Genomic DNA, 22,577 nt, shown 5'->3' on the forward strand with positions numbered 1-22,577 from the left:
TTGGAGGTTCCCAGGCTGGGGGTTGAATCGGAGCTGTAGCCTCTGGTCTATGCCACAGCCGCAACAATGCCAGATCTCAGCCAAGTCTGCTACCTACACCACAGCTCATGGCAACACCAGATCCTTAACCCACTAAGCAAGGCCAGAGATTGAACCTGCGTCCTCATGGATGCTAGTCAGATTAGTTTCTGCTGAGCCACGACTGGAACTCCTGATAATATAATATGTGATATTTAATATGTAATAATAAGTTGAAATGTAACATATAACATGACATAACATCACCGACCCTCAGAACCTCTGTTGTGCAACGCTGCAGGCCCAGGAGCTTCTTCCTTAAGCCTGGCCTCAGCTCTACTTGGTGGGACTCATGATCCCATTGCTCAGATGAGGAAACAGGGTCAGAATAGGCTATGACTTGGCCCCGCCTCGGGGCGAGTCAGGCCTTCCGCTCACGTGCCCCTCTGACTCCAGGTGCCTGGGCTGAGGGTGGATGCGCTCTGGCAGGAAGGCCTCCTGGAGGCTGTGCCCCTGAGCGCCGTGTCTGCCTGCCCCTGCAGTGTCACTGGCCTCCAGCACGGTGGGGCCAGGTGGCCAGATTGTGCACACGGAGACCACAGAGGTCGTGCTCTGCGGAGACCCCCTCAGCGGCTTTGGCCTCCAGCTCCAGGGCGGCATCTTCGCCACTGAGACCCTGTCCTCCCCACCCCTTGTGCGCTTTATCGAGCCTGACAGCCCGGCGGAGAGGTGAGCCAGCTACCCCCTCCCTACTGGGCCTGCCACTCTCCAATTCGGGGAACTCACGGATAGCCAAGGAAACCAAGTCACACCACAAGCCTGGCTGCGCAGCTGTATCTCATCCACCATCATATCAGCCCCATCACAGGCCCCATTTTGTAGATGAGGCATCTGAGGCTTAGAGAAGCTGATTCACTTGCCCAGGGTCACACAGCTCTTGAGTGACCCAGAACTTGAACCCCGGTTTGTCTGAAGTCAGAGTCCTCTCTACATGTCTCCTAAGGCATGGCATCAGTTCCGTTGGACAGATAGAGAAACTGAGGCCCAGCAAGGTCACATCTTAGCCAGAGTCCCATGGTAAATTGCCTGAGCTGGCACAGGGCAGAGCTGAGTTCTGCCCCCAGCCCTGGGGGTGGGGCCCAGGTTTGGGTCTGGCCCTGCTCCTGCTGTTTGTTCCCATCTCCCATTGGGGCCTCTTCTCTCTGCCGGGCCGCCTGGGTTCAGGTGTGGGCTGCTGCAGGTAGGGGACCGCGTCCTGGCCATCAACGGCATCGCCACCGAGGATGGGACAATGGAGGAAGCCAACCAGCTGCTGCGGGACGCGGCGCTGGCCCGCAAGGTCGTGCTGGAGGTGGAGTTCGACGTGGCAGGTGAGTGGGTGCCTCCAGCCTCCTCCTGCCTCTCTCTACCCCGCTCTTGCCTCCTGCAGATGCTCCCCCAACCCCGGGCCTGGCCCCAGCACTAATGTGGGAGAAAGGCACTGGCTGGGAGGGAGGAGTTGTACTGGGTGAGGGTTGAATGGAGGGGTTTGCAATGGAACAGGAGCTGGGGGAGGGGCAGGGCTTATGCAAAGATCCCCAAACAACCACTCGGTTAGAATTTGGTTCCGTAATTTGGACACTGTGTGACTTGGGTCAGGACTCTTCCTCCCCACCTTCAGTCCCCCGCACTGTAACATAGTGCATGGAACCCTCTACCACAGGGGGTGTTGTCACCATTGCATGAGATAAAGCATGTGAAAGCGCCAGCTGAGGCCCAGCATGTAGGAGGTGCCCAGTAAGTCGTGGGATCCCAAGGGGCTAGCCTTGGCCCCAGGGCCTCAGCAGCAGCAGCAGGAGATTCTGGGCTCCAGTCCCAACTATGCTCTGATTGGGGTGGGTGATCCAGGGTGGGTGCTTGTCTCAGACATGTCAGCACCAAGCCTCACCTTCCTCCTCTTTGGAAGAAGCAGGATGGGGTTGGGACGGTGACTTGTGGGGGTTCCTTTCCGCTGGCCAGAATGGATGAGGGGTGGGGACTCCTTGAGTCTCTTCCCTGGAGTCTAATGTGGGTTCAGTTCTCTCTGCACCCAGAGTCCGTCATCCCAAGCAGCGGCACCTTCCACGTGAAGCTACCCAAGAGGCGCGGAGTGGAGCTGGGCATCACCATCAGCTGTGAGTCCCCTGCCCAACCCCCCTCGGGAGCCTGCCCGCCTGCTGTGGGAACAGCACAGCACTGGCCTGGGGAAGGCTCTGGAACAGAGTGTGACGGGGTGATTTGGTTTTCTTCCTCTTGCAATGCCTGGCTGTGTGTCCTCAAGTGAGATCCGATCTTCTCGAAGCCTTGGTTTCCCATTCTGCACAATGGGGGTCTCCAGGGGTGGTTAAGTGGTTTGTAAGGCAGCAGATACATGAGTTTTCTAGGGCCCAGAAAAAGCCTGGAACACAGCAGGTGCTTAATTGATGTTTGTCAAAGGAATGAAAGTGAGAGACTACAGAATGAAAAGAAAATGGTAGAATACACAAGCATGGGAATGTCAGAATCTTCCTGGACCCCATCTCCTGCAAAAGAAGCCAGAGTCCTCTGACTACATCTCCTGCTGTCTCCCCATCACACCTTGGAGGGGCAACTGTCCAGAAAGGCTGTTGCCATAGCTCTTTCCTGCCTCAGATCCTGTAGTCAGAGGAGGTGGGAGTTTAAGCAGTCAAGGGGGGAAAGCTGCTTCCAGCTCAGGAACAACTGGGCAGGGCCAGCAGGTGCAGTTGCCCAGGTTGTACATCACACAAGGTACCCATTCAAAATAGACTTATAATTTTCTTATATTTTCTTAAAAGCCTAATTGGAAGAGGCAGCTTTGTCTCATCTTTAAAGATGTTCCATGTGTTAGTGCTGTGTTGTTTCTTTCAGTTCTTGCCCACACGCAGCAAAGAATTGAAAAGATGAGGGCGCAAAGTGTAAACAAGCTCAAATTTTAGGCACCAGCGTTCCAGCAAGCTTATTAAAGTGAGAGTACATTCTCAGAGGGAGAGGGGGTGCCCTGTGAGTAGGGACTGGCCCCACCTTACAATTGAGCTTCCCTTATATCCGCATGCTGTGGGGACTTAATTTCTCCCGTCCCTGCCCATCGTGCGGCCCACTGCATGCGCATGTGTGGGGCTGGGTGTTGATTGGTCTTCGTATGGGGGCATATTTGATCTGATTGGTCTTGGGTAGGATACCTTATTTTCATGGAGAACAGGTTATGGAGAAGTCCCTGGAGGATCTCTTGATGCTGTGGCTGCGCGTGTGTATACTGTTCCTATAGGGGCAGGGTGAGGAGTGGGCGACATTATCTTTTCTTGTAGGGAGTAGGAAGGATTAGGCCAGGTTGCTTGGATGGGGGAGGGGGCATTAGGATGAGACGGGTGGGGTGGTAATTTTTGCCTCAACCAGAGGCTTTGAGTTTAATCTCCTTGAAGGGGACTTGAAGCCTAACACATGGGCTAGAAGGGCGCCTTACACCTGGTCACTCATGGAAGAACCTGTTAGCCCAAATGGAGTCTTTCTGCAAGAAAACTCAGGCACCCATTGTTTTAGATCATGTTCCCTGGGAAGTTGGTTCTCTCGTGAGGAGTTCCCTGCAGGGTGTTTATTGAGAGGGCTCTTAGCATCAACACCTGTGGGTGGAGAAGGCCCGGGACTGGGTGGAGGGAGGAGTTGGGCTGGGATGTGGTTCCAGTAGAGGGCTCGCCCAACCCCTGGGGAGCTCTTGGCTGGGGAGGCTGGCAATTGTTCTGACTTGAGGCTGGGAGCCGGGCTTTTGCACTGCCGCCTGGACCAGGCACTGGGTGTGTAGACATGATCTTGGGGGAGGCTGCCCCCTCTACCAAAGGCAGTTCCCAAGCGGGTTCCTGCTGTGAGCCGTCAGCAGCCACCAGCATTCCCTCAGTGGGGCGCCAGGGGTGAGGGGTGGACTTAATTGTTGAAGCTCACCTGGTCTGGGGCCTGGCCCTGGGCCAGGTGTGGGGATGCAGATACCAGCCAGACACAGCCCCTCAGGAAGCACCGTCTGCAGTGCTGAGGGAATAGTGCTGATGGATTGAGCCTTTGCTATGTGCTGGCAGCCACAGCAGCTGTTCTCCCTCCTCTGTCTAATTAATTACCAATGCCCCCATTTTACAGAGAGGAAACTGAGACACAGGAAGGGGAGCTGATTTGCTCTCAGTCACCCAGCCAGGGATCCATGGGGGCAGGGCATGTGGGTCCTAGTCCATGTCCAGCTCCTGGGACGCTGAGGCTGAGGTGACCAAAGGTGGGATTTGTGCTTCCTTCCCTCCAGCGGCTAGCAGGAAGCGAGGGGAGCCCCTGGTCATCTCGGACATCAAGAAAGGCAGTGTGGCGCACAGGTAGGGGTGCCCTAGCCCCAGGGGTGGGTTCTGCTCCTGCTTGTGCTGGGCTCCTTCCTGTCCCCACCCTGCTCCTGTAGGACTGGCACCCTGGAGCCAGGTGACAAGCTGCTGGCCATTGACAACATCCGCCTGGACAACTGCCCCATGGAGGATGCCGTGCAGATCCTGCGGCAGTGCGAGGACCTGGTGAAGCTGAAGATCCGGAAGGATGAGGACAACTCTGGTAAGGGCCCGCCACCTCTCCAGGCTACCCTCCAGCCACAGGGTTCCCAGCTTGCCATGCAGGGGTCCCTCCAGCTGAGGAGGGACTGTGGTGGGTACCTCCCAGGAACTGTTGGCAGAGCGCCCTTGAATGAAGATGTGGGTGGGTCCACAGCAGATTTCTTGCTGGCCTGGGTCCGGGCTTCTCCAAGGCCCTTGTGAGTTCAGCAGGAGTTGGAGCCACTGCCTGGATCCAACAGGCCCTGCACAAAGTGGCTGTGGGCAGGTGAGTGGGTGGGACCATGAATGGGGGTGGAGGGATGTGGGTGACTGTGGACTCAGACCCATTCTGAGGCCAGGCAGGTCATGGAGTGAGGGAACAGGGTGGAAAGTAGGAGAAATGATGCAGAAGAGAGAGGCGATGACTGTAGTCACTGGAGAGAATCTTATTCAGCCACCAACTCCCATCCTGGAAAAGAGCATCACTGGTAGGCAGATTCCTAATTTTTTAAGAAAAACTGAAATCTGGTTTCTTTGCATCGATGATATTATCATCAATATCTGTGTTGTTTTGTGTGGTGTGTGAAATTTTTATTTTAAAATGTTATCTTCACGTTTCTGTTCTTAAATGGGGTTTGGGTGGAAGAAAACATTTCTGGAGGCAGATGGTCTCAGGTGGTGGCATCTGAAGTCCTCACATGAAGGAATGGGTGACTCTGTGGCTGGGGAGAGGGTGACTCCATGGTTGGGAGGGATGGGTGAATCCGTGGCTAAGGGACTGGGTGCCCCTTGCAGATGAGCAGGAGACCACGGGTGCCATCAGCTACACGGTGGAGCTGAAGCGCTATGGAGGCCCCCTGGGCATCACCATCTCGGGAACAGAGGAGCCTTTTGATCCCATTGTCATCTCGGGCCTCACCAAGCGTGGTCTGGCTGAGAGGTGAGCCAGGGCTCTGTGGGGACACATGGCGCAGGGCTGGACTTTGGGATCCACAAAACTGGACTCTGACCTTTGTGCCAATATTAATGATCTGGGTGACCTGGGGCTAGCCCCTGGCAGACCTCCTGGTTTCAGGTAAGTGCTGGATAAACATATGCTCCTCCCTCTGCTCCCCACAACCTGGAGGTGCCCCCGTTTCTGGAAAGTCAGCATTGTGAGCCTTTTTCCAGCACCTCCTGTGTGCCCTCGTAGTATAGGGGCCGTTTCCCTGGTATCTGGATCCTAGCACAGCCTGGGGCTTCTCTTGAGGGATTGGGGACTCTGCTGTCCTCTTCCCTGAAAAGTATCCCTGACACTGTGGTGGCTGGGAGAGCTGAGGAGTGGGGTGCCCCAGGCTGTCCAGTTTGGGAGAGGAAAGCAAGTGGGACTGGTCCCCACAGGGTCACAGGGAGGCTACCCCAAGGTGTGAGAGATGAGCTTTCTCTGGACAGCTTTGCAGTGAGCTCCAGCTGCTGAGAGGAGCTGGCTGTAAAGGGGGAAGCCTGGCCAGGTCTGGTAACAGAACAGAACCTTGGAGGAGATCATAGCACAGGAGGGGCCACAGCATGGTAGGGTGAAGCACCTGGATGGGATGGATTCTGCGGCTGAGGCACCACAGGACATCAACCTGTTGGGGCGGGGGGGGGGGGGGTGGGTGGGGGGGGGGGTGTCTTTGCTCCTGGAGCGTCCCCTACTGGACGTTTGGCAGATTGCAGAGGCCCGTGTGAACAGTCCTGACCTGGAATGTCAAGTCCCCCATTTTCTGGGTACCTGCTGTGCACAAGCCCTAAGTGGTGCAGCAGACAATCCCCTGCCTTTGCCTGGCTGATCTGGGTCGGTGCTGTCCAACTGCTATATTATGTGAGCCACAAATTTATAAATTTTTAGTAGCCACATGAGAAAAGTAAAAAGAAACAAAATATTAAATATATATTTATTTTGACATGTAATCAGTATAAAAATTATTAGCAAAATACTTGTACATTCTCCTTTTCATATTATGTCTTCAGAATCTGGTTGTATTCTACACTTCCAGCATGTCTCAATTCAGGTCAGGTACATTTCATGGGTGCAGAAGCCACATGGAGCTGGTGGCTGTGGTACTAGACAGCATAGCTCTGGCCTCCCTCCCTGACTCCACTGTTTGCTGACTCAGTCACTTCCCCAGGCCCTCAGGGTTTGCTGGGCAATGCTGGGCATGAAGTTCCTACCTGGGGGCAAAATCTATGTAGGGGGTTTAAGACCCACCCCCACCCCAGTTTTCTGCCTCCTTCTCCCCTAGCCAGGACAGGTGCATTCTCAGCACCTGCTGCAACTTCTCTCCCTACCCTTGGCCCTGGCTGCTCCTTACATCACTTTCCCTGGCCCCACTCCCATAGATGCTATTTAATTGGTTGGGGGAGGGGCCATGCATCGGCAATTTTTAGAAAGCTCTGTAGGTGATTCTAATAGTATCTAGGTGGAAAACCACTGGGCTAGTGCAATGCTGCTGCCTGGCTTTTTCAGGCCCTCTTACCCCCTTGTGAAGTCAGCTGGATTCTGGGGATTATGCTCATTCTCTGGGGGTGGGGGGGCGAGGGGCTGGGGCCCAGGGAGAGGGAAGGGCTATCCCTGGATTTAGCAGGATGGAAACACAAATTCAGTTCACCCATCCACCCTTCAATTATAATTTGACAAATAAGTATTATCACCATTCCTTTACAGATGAGAGAAATGAGACTCAGAGAAGTTAAAAAGCTGGCCTGAGACCACATAGCTAGTATTTTGCAGCTAGTATGTGGGATTCAAACCAGCCTCAAAACTCATGCTGGACATGGGTTCCAGAACCTAACTTTATTTTTAATTTTTTAAATTGAAGTATGATTGATTTGTATTGTTGTGTTAGTTTGAAATATATATATATACATATATATATGTATTCTTTTTCAGATTCTTTACAAAATATTACAGGCTATTACAAAATATTGAATGTAGTTCCCTGTGCTATATAGTAGGTCCTTTTTGGTTATCTATTTTTTTTGTTGTTGAAGTATGATTGATTTATAATGTAGTACCAATTTCTGCTGTTTGGCAAAGTTACTCAGTTACTCATATATATATGTGTGTGTGTGTATACACACATTCCTTTTAATATTCTTTTCCATCATTGTCTATCCCAGGAGATTGGATATAGTTTCCTGTGCTATACAGCAGGACCTAGCTATTTATCCAGTCTAAACATCTATTTTATTTTTTTATGTTTGCTTCCTGTGGCATGGAAGTTCCCAGGCTAGAGGTCGAATCAGAGCTGCAGCTGTCGGTCTACACACAGCCACAGCCATGCAGGATCTGAGCTGCATCTGCAGTTTACACCACAGCTCATGGCAATGCCAGATCCTTAACCCACTGAGTGAGGCCAGGGATTGAACCTGCATCCTCATGGGTACTAGTCAGGTTTGTTACTGCTGAGCCACAGCAGGAACTCCTAAACATCTATTTTATATATAGTAGTATGAATATATTAATCTCCTAATCATCCTCCTAATCTGTCCCTCACCCACCCTTTTCCCTTTTCAGAATCTAACTTTAGAGTCAGGCAGGAAAATCCCTTCCCAGATACTGGACTTTATACCTCTATTAATGAAACCCACAGTCATACTGGCTTTTTTTTTTTTCTTTTTCTCGCAAGTAGATTTAACTGGGGTCAGCCTGGCTTGTGCTTTGGGGTTCCTGAATTCCTCTAGGGTAGATCCCCACTTCAAGGCCTTGAGTGTCTAACTCGATCTTCTACCCTGTGCCTCCTCCTCAGGACTGGTGCGATCCACGTTGGGGACCGTATCCTGGCCATCAACAGTGTTAGCCTCAAGGGCCGGCCACTCAGTGAGGCCATCCACCTCTTGCAGGTGGCTGGTGAGACCGTCACCCTGAAGATCAAGAAGCAGCTAGACCGTGAGCCTCGCCCCCTGCCCCAGGGACCAGCCAGCCCATTTGGGACGAGAGATCCCTCAGTCTCTGAGCCAGGCTTTGTGTGCCCAGCCTCACAGAATCCTCGCTCACCCCATGGAGGTGGGAGGGGAACTGAGGCCAAGAGGAGACAAGGCTCAGAGGGATGGGTGTGATGGGCCCGAGGTCATAGCTGGTTGGGAACACTCTGGGCCTGAGTGATGCTCTTAATCACCTCCTGCCTCTTAAAATGCCTGCTTGGTGTGCCTTGTGGCTGTAACTTGTATGCTCCTAAGTTTCCCTAAATTTATCCCCCATGCTTTGGTTGGGAGTAGACAGAGCCCAAGCTTCAGAGCCTTCCTTCTAATCTGGGCTCCACTGCTGCTTACCATGAGACTTTGGGCATGTTGTGCATCCTCCTAGAGCCTCAGTTTTCCCATCTCTGAAGTAGGTTTGCCATTAGTGTGCCTTCCACCTCATGTGCCAGCTTACCAGTGGGAGGCTTGGGGTGGAGGTGGAGCCTGTGAATTCCCGAACCTGATCAAAGTGGGCAACTTGAGGCTGGTCAAGCATTTCTGTCTTTGAGGCCAGAAGCTGGTGGCAGTGACACACTCTTTTCCTCCCAGGCCCCTTCCCACCCCGCAAATCGGGCAACCTCAGCGAAGCCAGCGATGTGGATGAGGACCCCTCAGAGGCACTGAAAGGCAGCCTTCTGGCAGCCCGGTCATCACCTGCTGTGCCCAGTGTGGACAGTGCTGTGGAGTCCTGGGGCAGCTCAACCACGGAGGGTGGCTTTGGAGGCCCAGGTAGCACCATGGGCCCTTGGGTAAACTCTGTGCCCTCTGGGCTTCTGTAGGACTGTTCCCTCCCCAACCCTTCTTTTGTTCCTCATGCTCAATCCTTGAGGGGACCCTCCTGAAGGCTGACTGGTTGGGTCCCATTAGCCATTCTGAGGTCCCCTCGCCACCTAGGGTATGGATTGCAGGCCTTCCCAGGCTTTGATGAGCATCCACAGCATCACAGCTGTCCATTCAGAACCCCCCCACCCATGAGGCTTGGGATCAAGATGGCCTCACTTCTGCCTCCTTCCTTCCCACCCCGGGGCCCACGCACAGCAAGTACTCAGTGTCCATTGCGCCCCACTGAATCCGGGAGGGCAGAAAGCTCCCATCCTTCAAGACCCCCCAAGGACACCAGTTCCCATGCCCATGCAGGTTGAGACCCATGGGTGGCCTTGGGGGGCATCTGAATATGGTGGCTGGATTTCTGGCCTCTCTGATCCAGAGCCACAGGGACTCCCAAGGCCCAGCTCCGGAAACAGCTCCAAGTGGCCTTGGGTGGCTCTCAGCCATGGCGGTCACTTGCTGGATACCTGCCCACCCTGAGTCTCAGCTTCCCCATCTCCAGCACCAGGTCAGCATCTCTCAGCACCACCCCCTGTGGCAGGACCTGCAGAGCTCCCCATGCCAGGGAGAGGGGGATGGTCAAAATAGTGACCCTCCCTCTGTAGGGCAGGGGTCGGCCCTGAGGAGCTGGATCCTGGCATTAACTCTCTGCTGACAATCAAGAGATCCAGGTGGTTCTGGGGCAGGAGCTCTTAGGGGACTCCTGGTAGTCAGGCCAGCCCAGAGAGGGCAAAGGCCTCTCCAGGGCCACCTAGCAAGGTGGAGATGGGGCAGGAAGGAGGCCAAGGGGAGGGCACGGAGAGGATACGGATGCCCTCTCTCTCCACATGCCAGGTTCCTACACTACACAGGCAGCCCGGGGCATGACCCCCCAGGAGTGGAGGTCCAGCCGTCTGAGAAGCAGCCCCCCACCCACGGAGCCCCGGAGGACGAGCTATACCCCAGCCCCCACTGACGAGAGCTTCCCCGAGGAGGAGGAGGACTGGGAGCCACCAACTAGGTCTGTGGTGACAAGGGAAGCAGCAGGCTTGGCCTCTCGGCTGATGGGTGAGGGGAGCTGGTCCCTGTGCTGGGCTGGTGGGGGCATGGATGAGTGAGGAGGGGCATCTCCTGGGAGAGGAGAGGAAGTGGGGAGCAGAACCATCTTGGGAGGTGAGATGGGGAAAGGGCAGCTAGATGGGGGAAGGGCTGGGCAAGGATGCAGCAGGGGCGGAGCTAAGGAGCAGCTTGCTGTGTTCCCAGAGCCCAGGCCCTTCCCTTCAGGGCCCTTGGGTCACAGCCACAAGCACCAGCCCTGGGCTGTGGAAATGATGGATTTTGTGGACTCAGCTGCCCCTGGTGGAGACAGCCCCTGGGAGAATGTTCTCCAACATTCCCCATTCCTGTTGGGCTTCGATTGGGCAGTTCCTTCTGCCTAGAATGCCGTTCCCTCCCCTCTCCTGGCAGGTAATGCCTGCTCATCCTTTAGGCCCAGGTCAAACTTCCGGGAGGCTTCCCTGACTCTCAGGCAGAAATCATCCTTCCTCCCTCCTCTGGTGCCCATGGTGCTCCTGGTGAGCCTCTTGGTGGCACTGGCCAACTTGGGCCTACCGGGTTCCCCAGTGGCTATCAGGTCTTCTACATGGCTCCCTAGCTCGGCCTTGCACCCGGTGGATGCTCACACACACTGTGAATGACCCTTAGCTCCTTAACAACCGGGCCCTCAGCTTATTTACCTCTGTAGCCCTGTGCTCAGTAAAGGGCCTGACTCAAAACCTTTGTAGAATTGACTTGAATGGAGCAGATGGCCGTCAGCATCAGCCTCCTCATCTCTAAAATGGGAAGGGAAGGAGACACCTATTTTGCACCATCATCCCTGTGGTAGAGGAAAGCCTGTGTACTTTTCTAAAAAAGTGCCTTGCACACCACAGGTATACTTGATAACAGCCAGGACTTGGTGAACTGTGAGGTACAAAAATGTGGCTTATTGCCATTCTGATGAGGCTCGATTTTAGAGCTGGTAAGGGGACAGACATCCTGTGATGGAAGTTATGGGGTGGCCTGGCCCCTTCCCCAGCCCAAACTTCTCCATCCTCTCCATCCGTCTGTGTCCTTGCTGGCTCCTGCTCTGTCCCCATCACTGTTGTGCGATGTCATGTGTCTGGGTGAGGCTGGGGGCTGTTCTCTGCAGCTGCACCACGGATCTCCTCTCTGTCTGTCTCTCCGTCTGTCTGTCCGTCTGTCTCTCTTCCCAGGCGTCCTGTGTCACCGCTCTCCACCCCGTCTCATCTGCCCCTGTTCTAACTGGCCACCGACAGTCCTGGTTGCCCCTAACTGCATCTTCCCCCCATTTTGTGTCACCAACCACTGCCCCTGGGCCCCAGCACTGCCACCGAGGATGCCAGCCTGCTTGCCTGCCTGCCCACCCTATGGCCCTTTGAGCCCAACGCAGGGCCCCAAGCCCGGAAGATTCCTCAGGCCCTGGCCTGCCTGCTCGCCCTCCTGTCCGCAGGGAGTTGACGCTCTCTGGTTCCTACGTTACAGCCCAGCCCCCGGCCCTGCCCGTGAGGAGGGCTTCTGGCGCATGTTCGGGGAAGCCCTCGAAGACCTGGAGTCATGTGGTCAGTCAGAGCTGCTGAGGGAGCTGGAGGTACGGCCACGACCCCAGGCCTATGTGGGGCACTCGTGTCTGGATGCACTGGTGTATATGCCCGTGGGCAGCAAGCACATTGATGGGATTGTGCTCGTATGTCACACCTACGTGTACAGTCACCTGGCACCCTCTGTAAAGGTGTCTTCACATGTGCATAGACCTTCCAAGTGTGACTGAGAGCACTGTGGTGTGGCACGTGAGGGAATGTGTACATGTGAGCATGCTTGGCATCACTGCGTATGCACTGGGAGTATGGGTGCATGCACGCATGTGAGCACACTCCCTCATGCTGAGTGTTTTGGCAACACCTGTATCTGAGTGTGCACATTTGGATGCGTAGGGGCGGTGTTGGTGGCTGTGTGTGCATGTGCAGTACAGGGAAAGGGTTGTGAGCATCCTCGGTGGAAGTTTGTGGATGTCAGCATCAGTGGCAACATGGGAGCTGAGGGGCCAGAGAAGCCGAAAGGTGAGTGCAGCTTTGTGTGAGGTCAGCATTGCCCACAGGTGGAGCAGGCTGCCTGGGGAGACCTAGGGAGGGTCTCCCTGAATCACTTCTCAAGTTGCTTCATACTTTGAGATCAGTAATTTACACTTCTCTTTATCTGTGCTTTTGATTCATTTTCATTTGAAAATTGTTGGTCAGGCTCAGCCTTCCCCCCCACCCCCATCAGTCTTGCCAATTAACTGGCTCAACAATGAACCAGGTTTTGGTTTTGTTGTTTTCTAACTTACTCATTTTTATGTTTAGCTTTAATAGTCCCTACCTGCTGCTTTATTCAAGTCCTGATATTTTTCCTGGTTTCTTAGCTCCTTAATTTTCACTCTTTCTTGTTTTCTAACATAACGCATTTAAAGCTATGGATTTACCTGTAAGCACTTACTTGACTTCATCCCCCAAGTTTTAATTTGTGGTACTTTTATGATCTCTTTAATTCCAGATATTTAAAAATTTTCTATTGTGGTTGTTACTGAAATTCTTTAATTATACAGAAGTGGAGTTTTGGTTTTGAACTGCATTTTTGGTTTTATTTTTTTAATCCACATTTTAAAACCAATTCATATTGGGTTGTGAAAATGTGTTCAATTTGATATTAATTCTTTGGAGTTTGTGAAGACTTTCTCTGTGGTCAAGGATGTGAATGGCTTTCGTAAATGTTTCATGCATGCTTGCAAAAAAGTATGAATTTCCTTTTGTTGGATGAAGGGTTCTATATAGATCAAGAATTTTTGTTTGTTTGTTTTCGCTCTTTAGGGCTGTACCTGTGGCATGTGGAAGTACCCAGGCTAGGGGCAGAATCAGAGCTACAGCTGCTGGCCTACGACACGACCATAGCAACAGAAGATCCGAACACCACAGCTTGCGGCAACACCAGATCCCCAATCCATTGAGCGAGGCAAGGGGTTGAACCCGCATCCTCATGGATGCTAGTCAGATTTGTTTCCACTGTGCCACAGTGGGAACTCCCAAGAATGTTAAATAAAGTTGTTCAAATTGTATCTTTACTAAATTTTATACACTTTTTTTTGTTAGCAGTATGATAAAATTTCTGTCATAGTTGGAAGTCTGTCAATTTCTCTTTGATACTCTGTCAATTTTTGTTTTCTATCCTTTGAGGTTATGTTGTTAGTTGTATATAAATTTGTGATTGCGGAGTTCCCTTTGTGGCTCCGTGGTTAACGAACCCAACTAGGATCCTTAAGGATGTGAGTTCGATCCCTGGCCTCACTCAGTGGGTTGAGGGTCTGGTGTTGCTGTGAGCTGTGGTGTGGGTCACAGAAGTGGCTCGGATCTGGTGTTGCTGTGGCTGTGGCATAGGCCAGCGGCTATAGCTCCTATTTGACCCCTAGCCTGGGAACTTCCATATGTCATTCAGCAAATGTTGTGACCCTAAAAAGCAAAATAAAAAAATAAAAAACTAAATCATGATTGGTATAACTTCTTGGTGATTGTTTCTTTTTATTATTATTTTTATTAAAGTATAGTTGATTTACAGTATTTCTTCAAGTTCTGTTGTACAGCAAAGTAACCCAATCACACACATTTTCTGGTGCTGTACAGTAGGGTCCCGTTCCAAATATAACAGTTTGTATCCAAAAAACCCCCCAAATGCCAATTCCATCCATCTCACTCCGTCCCTTTCCCTCCCGGGAACCCCAGGTCTGCTCTCCTTGGCCATGATCTGTTTCTGTGTTTTTAGATAGGATCATCTGTTCCTTATTTTATTTTAATCTATTTATTTATTTATTTATTTTGCTTTTTAGGGCCGGACCCATGGCATATGGAGGTTCCCAGGCTAGGGGTCAAATCAGAGCTGCAGCTGCTGGTCTACACCGCAGCCACAGCAATGTGGGATCCGAGCCACATCTGTGACCCACACCACAGCTCACGGCAACACTGAATCCTTAGCCCACTGAGCAAGGCCGGGGATTGAACCCACAACCTCATTGTTCCAAGTCAGATTCATTTCTGCTGTGCCATGATGGGAACTCCTGATCCATGTTTTAGATTCCACAAATAAGTTATATCACATGGTTATTTGTCTTTTTCTTTTTGGCTTACTTCACTTAGTATGAGACTTTCTTATTCCATCCATGTTGCTGCAAATGGCATTAGTTTGTCTTTTTATGGCTGAGTAGTATTCCATTGTATATATGTACCACAACCTTCTTAATTCATTCATCTGTTGATGGACATTTAGGTTGTTTCCATGTCTTGGCTATTGTGAATAGTGCTGCAGTGAACATAGGGGTGCATGTATCTTTTTCAGTAAAAGTTTTGTCTGGATATATGCCCAGGAGTGGGATTGCTGGGTCATATGGTAGTTCTATATTTAGTTTTCTAAGGCACCTTCATACTGTTTTCCATAGTAGTTATACCAATTTACGTTTCTACCAACAGTGAAGGAGTGTACCCTTTTCTCCACACCCTCTCCAGTATTTGTTATTTTTGACTTGTTACTGATGGCCATTCTGACTGGTGTGAGGTGGTACCACACTGTAGTTTTGACTTCCATTTCTCTAGTAATTAATGATGTTGAGCATTTTTTCATGTGCCTCTTGGCCATCTGTATGTCTTCTTTGGAGAAATGTCTATTTAAGTCTTCTGCACACTTTTCAATTGGTTTTTTTTTGTTGTTGTTGACTTGCATGAGTTGTTTGTATATCTTGGAGATTAGGCCCTTGTCTGTTGCATCATTTTCAATGATTTCTCCCATTATGTAGGTTGTCTTTTCATTTTTTTAATGGTTTCCTTTGCTGTGCAAAAGCTTTTGAGTTTAATTAGGTCCCATTGGTTTATTTTATTTTTATAATTGTTTATATTACTCAATGAATTTATTATATTTATAGTTGTACAGTGATCATCACAACCCAATCTTATAGCATTTCCATCCCATGACCCCCAGTGCATTCCCCTACCCCCCCAACCTGTCTCCCTTGGAAACCATATGTTTTTCAAAGTCTGTGAGTCAGTATCTGTTCTGCAAAGTTCAGTCTGTCCTTTTTTCAGATTCCACATGTCAGTGAAAGCATTTGATGTTGATGTCTCATTGTCTGACTGACTTTACTCAGCATGATAATTTCTAGGTCCATCCATGTTGCTAAAAATGCCAGTATTTCGTTCTTTTTAATGGCTGAGTAATATTCCACTGTGTATATGTACCACATCTTCTTGATCCACTCCTCTGTTGATGGACATTTAGGTTGTTTCCATGTCTTGGCTATTGAAAAGAGTGCTGCAATGAACATTGGGGAACATGTGTCTTTTTTTTTTTTTTTGTCTTTTGTTGTTGTTGTTGTTGTTATTGTTGTTGTTGTTGTTGTTGCTATTTCTTGGGCCGCTCCCGCGGCATATGGAGGTTCCCAGGCTAGGGATCCAATCGGAGCTGCAGCCACCGGCCTACGCCAGAGCCACAGCAACACGGGATCCGAGCCGCGTCTGCAACCTACATCACAGCTCACAGCAACGCTGGATCGTTAACCCACTGAGCAAGGGCAGGGACCGAACCCGCAACCTCATGGTTCCTAGTCGGATTCGTTAACCACTGCGCCATGACGGGAACTCCGAACATGTGTCTTTTTGAGTCCTGGTTTTCTCTGGAGAGATGCCCAGGAGTGGGATTGCTGGATCAAATGGTAGTTCTATGTTTAGTTTTCTGAGGAATCTCCATACTGCTTTCCACAGTGGTTGCACCAATGTACATTACCACCAACAGTGTACTAGGGTTCCTTTTTCTCCACACCCTCTTCAGCACTTACTGTTTGTAGACTTTTCGATGATGGCCATTCTGGCTGGTGTAAGGTGGCACCTCAGAGTGGTTTTGATTTGCATTTCTCTAATCATGAGTGATGTTGAACATCTTTTCATGTGTTAAAAAACCAAAAGGCCATCTGTATGTCTTCTGTTTGGAGAACTGTCTGTTTAGATCTTCTGCCCATTTTTTGATGGGGTTGTTTGTTTTTTTGGTATTGAGTGATAGGTGGTTTATAAATTTTGGAGATTAATACCTCATCATTCGATAAATTTGCAAAGATTTTCTCCCATTCTATGGGCTGTCTTTTCGTTTTGTTTAGGGTTTCCTTTGCTGTGCAGAAACTTTTAAGTTTGATTAGGTCCCATTTGTTTATTTTTGTTTTTACTGTCATTACTCTGAGAGGTGGATCTGAGAAGATGTTTCTGTGGTTTATGTCGGAGAGTGTTTGACCTATGTATTCCTCTAAGAGTTTAAAGTGTCTGGTCTTCTATCTAGGTCTTTAATCCATTTGGAGTTTATTTTTGTGTATGGTGTTAGGGAGTGTTCTAATTTCATTCTTTTCCACATGGCTGTCCAGTTTTCCCAGCACCACTTATTGAACAAGCTCTCCTTTCTCCATTGTATATTCTTGCCTCCTTTGTCATAGATGAGTTGGCTGTAGGTGGGTGGGTTTAATTCTGGGCTTTCTATCCTGTTCCACTGATCTCTATTTCTGTCTTTGTGTCAGTACCATATGGTTTTCAGGGTTGTTGCTTTGTAGTATAGTTTGAAGTCCGGGAGCCTGATTCCTCCAGCTCCATTTTTCTTTTTCAGGATGTCTGGCTATTCTGGGTCTTTTGTGCTTCCAAACAAACTTTAAAATCTTTTGTTTGAGTTCTTTGAAAAATGTTGGTAATTTGATAGGGATTGCATTGAATCTGTAGATTGCCTTGGGTAGAATAGTCATTTTGATAATATTGACTCTTCTAGTGCAAGAGCATCGTATGTCTTTCCATCTATTCCTGTCACCTTTGATTTCTTTCACCAGTGTCTTATAGTTTTCAGAGTACAGGTCTTTTATCTCTTTAGGTAGGTTTACTCCTAGGTATTTTATTCTTTTGGATGCTATGGTAAATGGGATTGCTTTCCTAATTTCTCTTTCTGATCTTTCATTGTAGAATATAGAAATGCAGTAAATTTCTGTGTGTTAATTTTGTATCCTGCAACTTTGCCAAATTCATGGATGAGCTCTAACAGTTTTCTGATAGAGTCTTTAGGATTCTCTAGGTATAGTATCATGTCATCTGCAAATAGTGATAGTTTTACTTCTTCCTTTCCAAGTTGGATTCTTTTATTTCTTTTACTTCTCTGATTGCTGTGGCTAGGACTTCCAAAACTATGTTGAATAGTAGTGGTGAGAGTGGACATCCTTGTCTTGTTCCTGATCTCAGCGGAAATTCTTTCAGCTTTTCACCATTGAGAATGATGTTCATTGTGGGTTTGTCATATATGGCCTTAATTATGTTGAGGTAGGGTCCCTCTATGCCCACTTTCTGAAGAGTTTTTATCAGAAATGAGTGTTGGATTTTGTTGAAAGCTTTTTCTGCATCTATGGAGAGGATCATATGGCTTTTATTCTTCCGTTTGTTAATGTGGTGTATCACACTGATTGATTTGCAAATATTGAAGAACCCTTGCATCCCTGGGATAAATCCCACTTGATCATGATGTACAATCCTTTTAATGTATTCTGGGATGCAGTTTGCCAGTATTTTGTTGAGGATTTTTGCATCTATCTTCATTAGTGAAATTGGCCTGTAGTTTTCTTTTTTGGTGGTGTCTTTGTCTGGTTTTGGTATCAGGGTGATGGTGGCTGCATAGAATGAGTTTGGGACTGTCCCTTCCTCTGCAATTTTTTGAAATAGTTTCAGAAGGATAGGCGCTATCTCTTCTCTAAATGTTTGATAGAATTCGCCTGTGAAGCCATCAGGTCCTGGACTTTTGTGTGTTGGAAGTATTTAAATCACAGTTTCAATTTCAGTTCTTGTCATTGGTCCATTCATCTTTTCTATTTCATTTTGGTTTAGTCTTGGCAGATTGTACTTTTCTAAGAATTTGTCCATTTCTTCTAGGTTTTCCGTTTTATTGGCTTATAATTGCATATAGTAGTCTCTTATGATCCTTTGTATTTCTGTGGTGTCCATTGTTACTTCTTTTTTCATTTCTAATTTTATTGATTTGAGTCATCTCTCTTTTTTTCCTTAATAAGTCTGGCTAAGGGTTTATCAGTTTTGTTGATCTTTTCAAAGAACCAGCTTTTCATGTCATTGATCTTTTCTATGGTTCTCTTCATTTCTGTTTCACTGACTTTTGCTCTGATCTTTATGATTTCTTTCCTTCTGCTAACTTTGGGTCTTGTCTATTCTTCTCTCTCTAGCTGCTTTAATTGTAAAGTTAGCTTTTTTATTTGAGCTTTTTCTTGTTTCCTGAGGTAGGCTTGTATTGCTATAAACTTTTCCCTTAGAACTGTTTTTGCTGCATCCCATAGGTTTTGGAGTGTTGTATCTTTGTTGTCATTTGCTTCTAGGCATTTTTAAATTTCCCATTTGATTTATTCAGTGATCCATTGGTTGTTTAGTAGCATGCTGTTTAGTCTCTACCTGTTTGTGTTTCTTTGCAGTTTTTTTCTTGTTGATTTCCATTCGTATAGTGTTGTGGTTGGAAAAGATGCTTGATATAATTTCAGTTTTCTTCACATTACCAAGGTTTGATTTGTAGCCCAGGATGCGGTCAATCTTAGAGAATGTTCTGTGTGCACTTGAGAAGAATGTGTATTCTGTTGCTTTTGGATGGAATGTCCTATAAATATCTGTTAAGTCTATCTGGTCTAATGCTTCATTCCGGGTCTGTGTTTCCTTATTGATTTTCTGTCTGGTTGATCTGTCCACTACTATAAGTGGGGTGTTAAAGTCCCCCACTGTTACTGTGTTATTGTCAATTGGTCCTTTTAAGGTTGTTAGCAGTTGCCTTATAAATTGTGGTGAACCTATGTTGGGTGCGTAGATATTTAAAATTGTTATATCTTCTTCTTGGATTGATCCTTTGGTCATTATGTAGTGACTTTCCTTGTCCCTTAAAATATTCTTCATTTTAAAGTCTATTTTGTCTATTATGAGTATTGCTACTCCAGCTGTCTTTTGATTCCCATTTGCGTGGCCTATTTTCTTCCATCCCTAAAAGTGAAGTGGGTCTTCTGAAGAGAACATATATATGGATCTTGTTTTTGTATCCATTCAGCCGGTCACTGTCTTTTGGTTGGAGCACTTAGTCCATTAATATTTAAGGTAATTATTGATATGTATGTTCTTATTGCCATTTTATTAGTTACTTTGGACTTGTTTTTGTTGCTCTTTTTTCTTCCCTTCTTGTTCTCTCCTCTTCTAGTTTGATGACTATCTTTAGTGTTGTATTTGAGTTGATTTCATCTTTAGTGGTGTATTTGAGTTGATTTTTCAATTTGTTTGTGTATCAATTGTAGATTTTTGATTTGCAGTTATTCTGAAGTTGTGATATGAGTCTATATATATATGAGATGGTTTTAAGTTGTTGGTCTCTTAATTGCAAGTGCATCTCCAGTGTCCTCCTTTTGTACCCTCCTCTCCTCATGATTTCAAAATTTAGTGACATAATTGTGCATGGATGATTTTGTATCTTTACTGTATATGTACCTTTACTGGTGAGCCTTGTCATTTGCGGTATTTTTTGTTTCTGGTTGTGGCCTTTTCTTTTCTGCCTAGAGAAGTTCCTTTAGTATTTGTTGTAAAATTGGTTTACTGGTGGTGAATTCTCTTAGCTTTTGCTTATCTGTAAAGCTTTTGATATCTCCTTCAAATCTGAATGAGAACCTTGCTGGGTAAAGTAATCTTGGTTGGAGGTTTTTTCCCTTTCATCATGTTAAGTTTATAATGCCACTCCCTTCTGGCCTGCAGAGATTCTGCTGAAAAATCCGCCAATAACCTTATCGGGGTTCTTGTGTATATTATTTGTTTCTTTTCCCTAGCTGCTTTCATTACTTTCTCTTTGTCTTAAATTTTCATCAATTTGATTACTGTGTGTCTCAGGGTGTTCCTCCTTGGGTTTATTTTATATGGTACTCGTTGTGCTTCCTGGATTTGAGTGAGTGGTTCCTTTCCCATGTTAGGGAAGTTTTCGACTATTATATTTAAGAATATTTTTTCTGTCCTTTTCTCTCTCTCCCTTCTCCTTCTGGCACCCTTATAATATGGATGTTGGTGCATTTAACGTTGTCCCAGAGTTCTCTGAGACTCTCTTCATTTCGATCTTTTTTCTCTTTTCTGTTCTGCATCCGTAATTTCCACTAATCTGTCCTCCACCTCACTTATTCGTTCTTCTGCCTCCTGTATTCTGCTCTTGGCTGCCTCTAATGAATTTTTTATTTCAGTTATTGTATCTTGCATCTCTTCTTGCTTAAGTTTTATATCTTGATTTCTTTCTTCAGTGTTTCCTGTAAATTATCCATCTTTGCTTCCAGTTTATTTCCAATGTCTTGCATCATCTTCATCAACAACAGTCTAAAGTCTTTTTCCTGGATGCTGAGAATCTCCTCATCACTTAGCTGTTTTTCTGGGGTTTTTTCTTTCTTCCTTATCTGAGTTATAGTTCTCTGTCTTTTCATATTATAGGTTTTTGGGTGGTGACCTTTTTATAGGTAATAGAGTTGCAGCCTCTCTTACTTCTGGTGTCTGCTCCCCTTGTGGCTGAAGTTGGTATGGGGGCTTGCTGTAGGCTTCCTGATTGGAGGGACTGATGCCTGCCCACTGGTAGGTGGAGCTGATTCCTATCCCTCTGGTGGGTGGGGCTTTGTCTCTGTGTGAGATTAGAGGCAGCTGTGTGCCTGAGGGGACTTTAGGCAGCCTGTTTACTGATGTCCGGGGCTGTGATCCCAACTGGATTGTTGTTTGGCCTGGGGGTTCTCAGCACTGATGGGTGGGGCCAGATTTTCCTAAAATGACCACCTCTGAGAAATGCACACTGATGAATATTCCCAAGAGCTTTTCTTCCAATGCCCGTCCTCCACAACAAGCCACATTCACCCCATTTTCCCCGGAGGTCTTCCAAGAACTGCAGTCAGGTCTGACCCAGATTCCTATGGAGACTTCGCTTTGTCTGGGACCCAGTGCACATGAAAGTCTGTGTGTGCCTTTCAAGAATTGGGGTTTCTGTTTCCCCCAGTCCCATGGAGGTCCTGCAGACAAGCCCTGCTGCCCTTCAGTGCCAGATGCTCCGGGGGCTCTTTCACCCAATGCCAGATCCCCAGGTGTGGGGACTTGACGTGGGGCTCAGAACTCTTACTCCTGTAGGTGAGTCTTTGTGAGCAGTTACTTTCCAGTCTGTGGGGCTTCCCACCCGGGAGGTATGGGTTGCTTATATCATGTAATTGCCCCTCCTACCTCCTATGTGGCCTTCTCTTCGTCTTCTGGAGTAGGATATCTATCTGAAAGTTTCCAGTCCATGTAGTTGAAGATTGCTTAGCATTTGGTTGTAATTTTGTTGTTTTTAGGAGAGAAGTTGAGTTCCAGTCATTCTATTCCACTATCTTAATCCCGTCTAGTCTCAGCTCTGTTGGCTGGCCTTTGTCATCAGCTCCTCGTAAGTCTACAGGAAGAGAGAAGGCCTGCTTCTGGCCCAGTATACACCTTCTGTAGTTCTAGGCACACCTAGCCAATTGCTAGGTCATTCCAGCAGCTCTGGGTGTACATGTAAGACACAGACTGCTCTGCATGAGTGGAACCTTGACTGGTCTGGAAAAGCCTTCTAGCATCTCCTAAATGCTATCATAAGGGCTCCTGGCCACCAGCACTGACTCCAACTCACCAACTGGGCTTGGCTGGAACTGTTTCATACTCCATCTCACTGGAAGCCTGCCCTGACAGCAGCCGTTGCCCCAAACCAACTTGCTGCCACTAATGTGGCCAAATCTTCACAGAGTTGAACCTCTTTCTCAACAGCTGCCATTTTGTTTCCCCACCCTTCCCCAGGTCCCATTGGTTTATTTGTGTCTTTATTCTCATTGTTCTAGGAGGAGGATCAAACATGATGTTGCTGTGATTTATGTCAAAGAGTGTTCTGCCTGTGTTTTCCTCTAGGAGCTTTATAGTATATGGCCTCATATTTAGGTCTTCAATCCATTTTGAGTTTATTTTTGTATGTGGTATTCGATACTGTTCTACTTTCATTCTTTACATGTAGCTTTCCAGTTTGCCCAGCACCATTTTTGTTGAGGATTTTTGCGTCTATGTT

General features: G+C 48.0%; 1 protein-coding gene across 2 annotated transcripts in view; it reads left to right on the forward strand.

Annotated features, from left to right (window-relative positions):
- GRIP2 (glutamate receptor interacting protein 2) overlaps positions 1 to 22,577 on the forward strand; it is a 101,498-nt gene that overhangs the window by 32,254 nt on the left and 46,667 nt on the right. For both annotated transcript variants that reach the window (XM_047781723.1, XM_047781734.1), the window contains exons 12-21: positions 561 to 747; positions 1,243 to 1,388; positions 2,091 to 2,171; positions 4,316 to 4,382; positions 4,463 to 4,608; positions 5,382 to 5,526; positions 8,354 to 8,493; positions 9,114 to 9,293; positions 10,227 to 10,392; positions 11,916 to 12,021. In XM_047781723.1, the coding sequence (XP_047637679.1) occupies positions 561 to 747; positions 1,243 to 1,388; positions 2,091 to 2,171; positions 4,316 to 4,382; positions 4,463 to 4,608; positions 5,382 to 5,526; positions 8,354 to 8,493; positions 9,114 to 9,293; positions 10,227 to 10,392; positions 11,916 to 12,021 (1,364 nt within the window). The remainder of the gene's footprint in view (positions 1 to 560; positions 748 to 1,242; positions 1,389 to 2,090; positions 2,172 to 4,315; positions 4,383 to 4,462; positions 4,609 to 5,381; positions 5,527 to 8,353; positions 8,494 to 9,113; positions 9,294 to 10,226; positions 10,393 to 11,915; positions 12,022 to 22,577) is intronic.

This window comes from Phacochoerus africanus, chromosome 1, assembly GCF_016906955.1.
Source record: "Phacochoerus africanus isolate WHEZ1 chromosome 1, ROS_Pafr_v1, whole genome shotgun sequence".
Lineage (NCBI taxonomy): Eukaryota > Metazoa > Chordata > Mammalia > Artiodactyla > Suidae > Phacochoerus > Phacochoerus africanus.